Source organism: Furipterus horrens, unplaced genomic scaffold (assembly GCF_987537825.1).
Source record: "Furipterus horrens unplaced genomic scaffold, mFurHor1.1.pri manual_scaffold_3, whole genome shotgun sequence".
In the NCBI taxonomy this organism is placed as follows: Eukaryota; Metazoa; Chordata; class Mammalia; order Chiroptera; family Furipteridae; genus Furipterus; species Furipterus horrens.
This window is the reverse complement of record NW_028327173.1, coordinates 7,011,170-7,022,073: the sequence shown is the minus strand read 5'-3', so window position 1 is coordinate 7,022,073 and position 10,904 is coordinate 7,011,170. Positions and strand designations below refer to the sequence as shown.

Below are 10,904 nucleotides of genomic sequence, written 5' to 3'. Positions count from 1 at the left end.
GTTGCCGGTGTTGACTACAGCGTCGAACCGCCTTAGGGACTCCGGCTCCGGATTTTCTGTCGGGGTTTACTCCCTTAGCCTTTCCCCTGAAGAGGTTTGCCGCAAGGCAGCGGAGGTTTTTTGGAGTCAGAGTTTTCCTTCTCTGATGTGCCCTGACTGGAGGATCGAACCAGCGACACTTAGCTCGCAGGCCGACGCTCAATCCAGGTAGGGTTTTTTTCATTGTTTTTAGGATTTTTTTTTCACAATAAATATATATTATTTGCCCAAACCAAACACCACCAACACATGTTATTTTTAGAAGATGAGTACAGTCCCTGGGAACCAGAGGTCATCTCACCACACAGATTTACTCACTGTACAGCTGGTGGAAGCGAGGCCCACAGGGGCCCAGCAACAAGCCCAAGGTACAAGGCAAGTAAAGGGAAGAGGCTTGAGTGCAATCCAGGGCTCCTAACACCCCACTGGGGCCCAGGGTGGGGAGTTTCTGCAGCTGGGGGACAAGACTCGGTGCCAGAATTCACCGGATGTTTTTGAACTCAGAGGATGCCTGCTAAAATTCCAGACCCTTCCCAGAGGAAATGAAGGGATGAGCCGAGAATGAGCATGTATCAGCTGGCTCAGTTTCCGAAGCTCCACTTTCTTCCTCGGCAGTATTGCCCCCATCTGTGAAATGAGGAAACCGCGGCTCAGAGGAGTGAGTGGAACTACCTGCTCCAAGTCACACAGCTCACTCGGCTCTAACATCTCGTTTTCTGGGGCCCAAGGAGAACCTCAGTGGTGGTATTCTGTGGACAGAAAAAAAAAAATCCTTGGGCAGTGGGGTTCCCATGACCCAAGTCCCCGGAGTGGTTGCAAATCAGGAGGGGGAGCTCATGTTGAAGGCTGCTGGCCTCCTCTGGAGAGAGGATTCACCCTGGGACAGTCTGCCCTCTGAGCCTTGGGTGTCTGTTTCTTGCTCCCTTAATCAAATTGCTAGAATTTGAACCCAGTCCAAGCATCATCCAAAAAGACAGGCTGTCTCTTTAACCCAGTGTGGCTGCCGCCCAGATGTTACTCCTGGTACGTGCAGCACGTGTTGTGTACAGTTAAAGGTGCAGGACCCTGCCTTCCTGGGAAGGCTCAGAAAGGACAGCTGGCCTGGAGGGCAGTTGTCCGGTGCCACGGGATCTTCTCTCATGTTCCTTCTCTTCTTTCATCCACGTCCTTTCTTGGCCTAAGAAAGAGCTGTGCCTCAGTGGACAGGATGCCAAACAGGCTGTCAGTTGGCCCTCAGCCCCCTTCCCCTTCACACCCATCAACTAATCTCACTGGCACTAGCTCCTTTAATAATAATAATAGTAATAATATTAATAGAATTTCCAACCTGTTTCCCTAAGTGAAAAAAGTAAGATGCAAATATAAAGTATATGCTACAAGTTCTGTGAAAGAAAAAAAAAACATGCTATATGTCTATATGTGTAAGCGAACAGAATATCTGGACAGGTATCCAAGGAACTGGTGGCAGAGGTTGCACCTGGGGAGAGGAAAAGATAGGCTGGGGTCCCAGGAGGGACGAAGACAATTGTCACTCTTCACCATTTTGCACATGTTGAATTTTGTATCATGTATCCTGTTTCCTAGTAAGAATAAATTAAATAATGAATAGTTATTTGGAGCCAGGCACTATGCTAAATGTTTCACACATTTGTCCAGTTTAAGCCTCAGAGCAATCCTACTCTGTCGCATGACCCCCACTTTACAGATGGAGTAATTGAGGCCCAGGGAAGTTAGTTGACTTGCTAGCAAGGGCTAAGGTCAAGATTCAAACCCCAGGCAGCCTGATGCCAAGGTCCTTACTCCTGACCCCCTGGCTTTGTTGCAGCTATGTTGCTGACCCTTGGCTGTGGGTCCCCTCTCCCTGGGGTGTTTGAGAGTGGCAAGGGAGTTCCCTTAAGATGAGCCTTCCCTTTACTGCAAATCTGTTTCCAGAAATTGCTCCCCCCAAAAGATGCACACTAGTGGGCTAAGATGTATGCCTATTACGTGGATGTTTGTAACAGTAAAAATGAGTCAGATTTACAATGAAAAATTGCTTAGTGTGTGTCATGCTTGCTTTATCTGTATTAACTTATTTATTCCTCAGAAACAGGAGGGGCAGGGTGTCTGGTCATCCTCATTTCACAGGTGGGATCGCGGGGTCCAGTTTACTTGCACCTCACTGTCCCCAAGTAAATACTTCTGCCTCCTTCGGGAGGAGGTTGGGTGGATCCTGTCTCTCTTAACTGTAGAGCATGGATTCCTGCGCGGCCATAAACATATTCTGTGGGTTTTGTGAACTCCCCAGTGGTGACAAATAATTCTGTGTTTGTGTTTTGATAATAACCTTGAGGGGGGGAAAAAGAAGGTACTGTAGGATCACTGGGACAGACACCCTTCCACGGGGTTCTGGCCCTCGAACTCAGCAAATGCATGTGTCTGCTCACAGCCCACAGGAAGCCACCTCAACTGACCGTTTAATTTTCAACAACAGGGAAGCACTGTCTGGCTTTGGAATGCCCTGAAAACAAAATAGAAACAATCCCCCCATTGTCCAACCCGGTGCTCATATTGAGTTTTTCCCCCAGGAACAAAGTAAAATGTCTCTCTTGCATGATGATTCACAATTTAAAGGCATTTTCAAAATATGAGACTTCCGTGTTGTATGTTATTTAATGAGTTAAAACTCAGAGCTGACATGAAAACGACTTGGTGTGGTAGAGACATGGACAGTCCTGGGCTGGATTTGAGTCCCATACGCCGCACACGCTGCCAGACAGGTCTGAAGAGTTGTCAACAAAATATTTCCTACGAAGTCTAGTTGAGAGTGGTTACTTCTTTTTTCTTTCTTTCTCTTTCTTTCTTTTCTGTTTTTCTTCGTTACTTTCCGTAGTTTTATTTGCAGTGAGGATCACTTTTACAGAAAAAAGTTTTATTCCTATAATTTTTAAATCTCGGGGCTGTTGAATCCATCAGTAGCAAGCGGGGACCAACACATGCTTAGTTTGGCTGACTCGGTGTTTCTTAAAAGCAGCTTGGATGCTTCCAGGGCTCCCCTTTTCCCGCCTCGCTCCTCCCTTGAACTTCACTCCGTAGGCTCTGGAAAGCGCGGTCCAGCCCCCGCGTCTCAAGTCCCTTTCCCACTGGGGCTCCGCCCACTCTCTCTGGCCCGCCCTCTCTCTCCCCCTCCTTTTCTATTCGTCGCAAAAGACTCGGCGGCGCTTGACGGCCGGCGTCCGACAGTCGGAGGCCACCGAGAAGAAGGAGGAAGAAACGCTGGAGGCCGCTGGGGCGGCTGCGACGCGGGCCGTGGTGGGTCCTGCGGTCCCGGCTGGAGAGTGAGGCGCGGGCGGCCGGGCCGGTACGCTGGGCGGCGGGCCCGGCGGCCGCCCCCGCGCCGCGGCCGCGCCTGGCGGCCCGATGTGGCTGCAGCAGCGGCTCAAGGGGCTGCCGGGACTGCTGTCGAGCAGCTGGGCCCGCCGCCTCCTCTGTCTGCTGGGTCTCCTGCTGCTGCTCCTGTGGTTCGGGGGCTCCGGGGCGCGGCGCGCGGCGGGCGGCCTGCGTCTGCTGCCCTGGGGCCGCGGCGAGCCGGGCGTCGCCGAGCCCTCCGCCTGCCTGGAGGCGGCCACCCGGGTCTGGCGCGGCCTGCGGGAGCGCGGCGAGGCCGTCCCGCTGGGGCCTGGGGTGCCGGCCTTGGTGGCCAACGGCTTCCTGGCCCTGGACGTGGCTGCCAACCGGCTGTGGGTGACCCCTGGGGAGAGGGAGCCCGCCGTGGCGCCGGACTTCGTGCCCTTCGTGCAGCTGCGCCCGCTGAATGTGCTCTCCGAGGCCGGCGAGTCGGTGCTCCTGCCGCGTGAAGGGCTGCTGCGCCGGGTGCGCTGCCTGCAGCTCGGGACCCCAGGGCCAGGCGCCGCTGTCGCCGCCCCCGGGCCCGCCTCGGGCTCCGGCCGTGTGGCGGGGTCCTGCCGCGACTGCGTCCTGCTGCAAGAGGACTTTCTGGCGCACCGGGGCCGACCCCACGTCTATCTGCAGCGCGTGCAGCTGAACAACCCCACGGAGCGCGTGGCCGCCCTGCAGACTGTGGGACCCACTGCTGGGCCGGTCCCCAGGACCTACACCAGTACCCTGGAGAAGGCCGGAGACCATCAATTCCTCCTCTACTCGGGCCTGACCTCGCCTCTGCCCACGGGGCTGGTGCACCTGGTGGTGGTGGCGGCCAAGAAACTGGTGAACCGGCTCCAAGTGGCTCCCAAAACGCAGCTGGATGAGACGGTGCTGTGGGTGGTGCATGTGTCGGGCCCCGTTAACCCCCAGGTGCTCAAAAGCAAAGCAGCCAAGGAGCTCAAGGTGCTCCAGGACCTGGCACGGAAGGAGATGCTGGAGCTCTTGGAGATGCCTGCGGCCGAGCTGCTTCAGGACCACCAGCGCCTCTGGGCTCAGCTCTTCAGCCCAGGTGAGGCCGGGCAAGTGCGAGGTTCGACGTCCACACCTTGTACCAGGGGGAACGTGGTCCACCCCGGAGAGTCCCTCCCAGTCTGCCGAGGCGACCCTGATAGGGAGCAGAGGGGTGGTTAAAACGTGGGCGTGGCGTTCGACCCGGAGCTGTCTCTGCTCCATCATTTAGTGTCCGCGTGACCTGGACCAGTTGCCTGATCTTTCTGGACTTGAGTTCAGTAATAACAGTAGCACCTACTTCAGGGGGCTTTTATGAGGTTCTAATGAAAGAGCGAGTGGAATGGGTAGGCCTTATTACTTGTTCTTGCAGGTGAGGCCTGATTTGAGCAGAGTGGTTTGGAGGGTCAGTTTGAAAAAGATAAACTAGCAGGCAGAGAGGCCTGGCCGATCTCCACATTCTTTTCTCAGCTCCCCATAGTCTGGCTGGTGACATCCCCTGAGGCGGAGATGTGCCCTCGCTGTTGTGGCTGCAGTTTTCCCACAGGGAGGTAGTGGCACATCGCGGCAGGTGGGATGCTCTGTCACATGGACACTTTCCCCCTGGACTGTTGAAGAAAAGAATGTCCTGTTCCAGATAAGAGAGCGATTTTGGTTTCCCGGGTCCTAGTTGTCTGAATCCTTGTATTGAGTTGCCCAAGGGGTCTTTAATTCATTCAGCAAGTATTTATTGAATGCTTCTTCCAGGGTCCGTTCTCGCATGGAGAAGAGGGAGTGGACGGAACAAAGTGTCCGTTCTCATGGTGCTTGCTTAAATTCTGGATGGGAGGAAGACAAATACCAGAAAAGGGAAAAATTCGAATAGAAAAGCAAGATGGCTTTCTAGAATAAAAAGTACTATGGAGAAAGTTCGTATGTGATCGAGGGTGACTGGAGTCAGGAGAGGAAAGAGCAGAAGTAGGGCTCTGTGTACCTCCCCTTGTCAGGGTTAAACGCGCAGCGGGCCGGAGCCCCTGAGGCAGGAGCAGGTCTGGTTGAGTGGCAGGTAGTGTGAGCAAGGGGAGGCTAGTGGGAGGTGAGGTCAGACACGGGAGTGATGGCCAGGTCCTAATGGGTCTTGTAGGCCTTGGTGAGGACGGCGGATTTTCTTGTAAGTGGGATGGAAAGTAGGGCAGAGATACCATCTGGTGCATGCTTCTAAAGGTCCCTGTGTCTGCTCTATGCAGGGTATAGACTATACGGGGGCGAAAGTGGAGCATGGAGACCAGATAAGAGGTTTCTTGCAAGAGCCCAGGTGAGAGAGGAGGGTGGCTGGGACCAGAGTTGGGACCGTGGAGACTGAAGTGGCTGGATTCTGATACCATTGGAGGTGGAGCTGCCAGGACTTTCCAAGGACTGGCTGTGGGGAGTGAGAACTTGAGGGTGACTCCTGAATTTGGGGGGAGGGCTTGAGCAGGTGTCTGGAGACAGCTTAGGGAAGGATAGGTTTGGAGCTGGAAGAATTCAACCATGTCAGGTTCAAAATGCCCGTCAGATGCCCCGGTGGAGACATGAAGCGGACGGTTGGCTGGTCGGGTCTAGAGGTCATACAGAGTTGGGAGACCCTGTGCTTGGATGTTAATTTAAAGCTGCAGGACTTGAGAGAGAGAGAGAGAGAGAGAGAGAGAGAGAGAGAGAGAGAGAATGATAGAGGGGAGGAGCCCAGGACTGGCCAGGGCCTTGGTGACAGTGTTCTGGAGGGGGACTTTCACTGGGCTGCATACGGTTGGCACCAGGTTCTGGATATGTTGGTGTCCTTTTGGGACCTGGCAGGAGGCGCCACTGCCTTTCAACAAGATTTTAGGTTTCAGGCCCACAGGGTTCCAGCTGGTCATGTGAGGAAGCCAGGCAGGATGACTTTCTCTCTTCTTCCAGGGAAACTGGAGCTGCCATTTTAATCCCTAGGGACAAAAACTTGGTGTCTCTGCCACTCTTGATCTCTATTTCATAACCTCAGCCTCCCGGTCATGCCCTTCCTCCTTAACGTGCAAACCTTTGTGGCGTTCCAGGTGTGGAGATGAAGAAGATCACGGATGCTCACACCCCGTCTGGCCTGACCGTGAACCTGACCCTGTACTACATGCTGTCCTGCTCGCCAGCCCCCCTGCTCAGCCCCAGCCTGAGCCACAGAGAGCGAGAGCAGATGGAGGCGATGCTCAGCTACGAAGACCACTGCTTCAGCGGCCACGCCACCATGCACGCCGAGAACCTCTGGCCAGGCCGGCTGTCCTCCGTCCAGCAGATCCTGCAGCTCTCCGACCTGTGGAGGCTGACCCTGCAGAAGCGCGGCTGCAAGGGGCTGGTGAAGGCGGGCGCGCCGGGCATCCTGCAGGGCATGGTGCTCAGCTTCGGCGGGCTGCAGTTCACCGAGAACCACCTGCAGTTCCAGGCCGACCCCGACGTGCTGCACAACAGCTACGCCCTGCACGGCATCCGCTACAAGAGCGACCACATCAACCTGGCCGTGCTCGCGGACGCCGAGGGCAAGCCCTACCTGCACGTGTCCGTGGGCTCCCGCGGCCAGCCCGTCAAGGTCTACGCGTGCGAGGCGGGCTGCCTGGACGAGCCCGTGGAGCTCACCTCCGCGCCGCAGGGCCACACCTTCTCGGTGATGGTGACGCAGCCCATCACGCCGCTGCTCTACATCTCCACCGACCTCACGCACCTGCAGGACCTGCGGCACACGCTGCACCTCAAGGCCATCCTGGCCCACGATGAGCACATGGCCCAGCAGGACCCCGGGCTGCCCTTCCTCTTCTGGTTCAGCGTGGCCTCCCTCATCACCCTCTTCCACCTCTTCCTCTTCAAGCTCATCTACAATGAGTACTGTGGGCCCGGGGCCAAGCCGCTCTTCAGGAGTAAGGTATAAGGCCCCTGCGTCTTCAGAGCCTGAGGCCCGGCCTCGTGTTCTGTCCTGGTCTAGGATGGGGTGAGACCTGGGCCGTCACAGGGTGTCCTTCTAAGCCAGTGCCCTCAGCCCTCAACACAGAGGTGCGAGTGTGTTTTGAAAGGACTTTTGAGAGGAGACCACAGGAAGGGACAGATGAGCCTGCTGGTCTCTCAGGGGTGTGGGCCGTTGCCTCCTTATCCCATCCCCAAATGAAGCTCAGCGTCTGTAAATGCAGCAAAGCCCTAGGTTAACCTGAAGCCTCCGTCTACACTGCTGGTGGACCCCCCCCCCCATCCTAACCCTTAAAGGCCTGTTCTCTGCGGTCCACAGGCCGGCCCCTCGCGGTGGGCCAGCCCGAGGGAATCGTCTCATCCACGCGGGTCAGAATCACTCCCCGCGTGGTTCCGCAGACATCTTTGCCCCCAGGAGCCGCGGTTTTGACCACAGTCGCTGTGGAGCTCACGTCAGGGGTGTATCTCAGGGCATCAGGACTGCCCGTCACCCAGTCAGTTGTCTGTGCTTTCTCACTGCCAGGGCTTCTGGGAGAAAGACCAGAAGGGGCCCATTGTTGGCAGTTGGGAGAAAGTGCTGGAGAGGAAGCTGAGCTTGTTTTCTTACTGTCGTGAGAATAGAGGTTCGTGAAACTCCAAGTCTGTGTTCCCAAGTAGTGAGCCAGCGGCCAGTGCAGGAGAAGTGCTCATCACCTTCCTGGAGGGCTTTGTGGCCGAGACTGGGAGAAGGAAGTAGCACTGGACCTGAAGGAGTGGGAGAAGGGTGGGAGGCAGGTCTGAGCTCCTCAGGCTTGAGGGACAAATTGAAAATCAGATCAAAAGGAAACATGCAGACGCTGTCCGGTTAGCCGTCGGGTGGCCGTCTGGGCCAGCTGTAATAGGTCAGCTGTGTGCTTTGCATTGCGTGGGCGGCGGCCGCCCCTGTTTGACCCGAGGCTGCTTTTCCCTGCTGGTGGGTGGGCTTCTCTGCTCTTAATGGGGCATATACCCATCCACCTTGTTCCGCACGTGACCAGGGACATGCCAAACTGCCTTCATGGGGTCCGGCCCATGTCCCTTACTTGTGCTGGGGCTGGCCACACCACCGCAGAGCCAGCGGCCGCTCTGCAGCAGCAGACCACGAAGTCCATGGTCGTGCTCGCCTGTCGCCGGGCCGGGAGCTGTCTGCCAGGGCAGCGCAGGGCCTGGGTGGGCGCCGCCCAGGCTGTCCGCTTAGTATTCCTGTAGCTGTCCACGGGGTTGGCGGCGAGCAGTAACAGCTTGTTTTGTTAATTGAACAGGAAGATCCCAGTGTCTGAGTGAACCAGCAGTCCTGCTTGCAGCCACCAGTCGCACAAGACACCCAGCACTGACAGTCCTGCTGCCACGAAAAGGGATCCTTTGGAAGCACCCACCCTTTTGTGCCTTGTCGGGGACACCGGTCATGCAGAAGCGTGTGTGGACATTCAGGAGTTTACATTGGGGAGCGGGAGGGGAGGGGCCAGTAGATTTTTGTAAGCTTTCGGCTCAATAAAATGAACCTATATGGAAAATACTTGAAATTGAACTCACTCCTTCCACTTTGCCCCTTTCCTCTGGCCCAGGAGCTAGACCTCTGGAAAAGACTCTTGTCTGGGAAAAATTGTGGGTTTTTTTTCCTAATTTAATGTGTTCCTTCTTAACTGAATTTTTAATTTATTGTTGAGATTTTGCTGGATGGCTTTCACATCCACTTTAGACAGCGAATCTTGGCGGTGATTACTGATCTCGCCGCCAGGGTGGCGTTTGGGGGCCCCGCTTGTGGCCTGTGTGGACAGCGTGGGTCTCGGGTCATCCTCAGGTTTGCACATTGTCTCTTTCTTATAAGCCCATGGAGATCTGTGATTTTGTACTTGTGGGCTTTAGGGGAAGTGTTTAACTTTCTAGTGATTGATGATTGTCGGGTTTTGAAATACCAAAGCTTTCTTTTGTTCTGTTTTTAAATAAATCTCTTTCAAACTTTCACGATTGGTTTGTGTGTGGTTGAAACCTTTGGGACATCCTGTCTCCCTCCGTCACCAGGCTTCTGGGTGGAGCCTGAAGCAGAGGGGCCAGCCACCTAGCACCGCTGTAGCAACAGGCATTCTCTCCGCCTGTCAGAGGAGTCCACGCAGATGTGGAGGCGGCTACTTTTCTGCTCCCCTGGGGGGGTTCAATGGGTAGCCCAGCCCAGTGGGCTGCTTGAGAAGTACCACCCTGGTCCTCCTGCTACCATGTCCTCCCCCCGCCTACCTGCCCCTAAATAGCCTAGGTTTGCCTGCCCTGAGTTTTGCTGGCCATAGGACCAGGCGGGGCAGTGGGCTTCTGCCCGTTGTTTCCCTAAAGCTAAGACCTGACCCCCACCTCTGCGGGGAGATGAATGGAGCTGTCCCCCGTCCCGCCCCGAGCTGGGTGTGACAGTCCACCTGGGGAGGCTGTTGTTCTCACTGTCGTTCCTTTAAGCAGCTTGACTCACTGGAAAGCCTGGTTTCTTTGCCAAGGAGCTGAATGTCTGGCCAGGAGAGAAAGTAAACAAGGGTCAGGCTTGAGTACCAGCTGTCCTGCTTTTCCAGTCACTTCAGTCCCACACACCTTCCACTCCTGCTCTGGATAGTGCGGGGCTCAGAAACCCTCCCCCCTCCATACTCCATCCCAGCCTGGGCCATTGGCTGCCTTGCCTATTTTGGGGAACAGAAACATCATGGGGTGCACTTGGGTGTGGCTGATGGTATGATACGCTCTCTAGTTGCATTCAACGGTAAGGTGTTTGACACAAGAGACACTTCATAGCCCCACTCCCTCTGTTTAACTTGGAACCCACGTGTTTTAGGATCCCAAACATGGAAGGATGAACCCACATACCTGGTGCCCAGGTGATACCTATTGAACAACCAAAATTTCAATAAACTAATATATGTGAAATTTAGCTCTCATTTAAGTGCTCACTGTACAAGGATGTATTTGGTATCTTACATGAACTTGGCCTTATGTGGGGAGGATGTTGTTGAGAGTTAAGATCCCAATTTGAGAGAAGAGGAAGTGACCTTGGACTGAATCCTTTGCCCAAGGTCAATCCTTTGCCCAGAGTGCCAGGCTGGGATGCAGCCTGGGGCTTGCTGAGGCCCTGCCTCTCTCTGAGCCCCGACACTCACTCCACTTCTCCCCGCACCGATCCTCTGCTGGATTCTGAAGAACAGACCAGGGGTAGGTAAGGCGTCTTTCCTTCCCCCCAGGATGGCAGCAGCAGCCTGCCGTAAAAGTGGCTCAGCTACTGCACTGGGCCCCACTTACAGAGAGCTGATGCTGGCAGGCCTCTGCTGGGAGCAGGCCAGGAGGTGGCCCTTTGTGGGTCCACCTCACAGTCCCCGCGGGCCGCACAAAGAGGCTTTATCAAGTTGCTTTTTCAGAGGTAGACGCCCGGTATGGAAGTTTTGGTTGCATACTACCCAGCCAGTGGACCAGTGCTCCACTCCACTGTCCCGGGGATGGACAGTTCTGAGACACATTCTGTACACAGCTCCTCAGACAGCCCTGGCAGGATCAGGCCCCCACTGCCC

The 10,904-nt window shown here is 55.4% G+C and overlaps 1 protein-coding gene across 1 annotated transcript; it reads left to right on the top strand.

Annotated features, from left to right (window-relative positions):
• Positions 1-3,235: 3,235 nt before the first annotated feature.
• KIAA2013 (KIAA2013 ortholog) lies at positions 3,236-9,333 on the top strand. The gene is made up of 3 exons (XM_090268610.1): positions 3,236-4,471; positions 6,459-7,312; positions 8,631-9,333. Exons 1-3 carry the CDS (start codon positions 3,439-3,441, stop codon positions 8,646-8,648), a joined length of 1,905 nt encoding a protein of 634 aa, XP_090124736.1. The 5' UTR covers positions 3,236-3,438; the 3' UTR covers positions 8,649-9,333.
• The last annotated feature ends 1,571 nt before the right edge of the window (positions 9,334-10,904 follow it).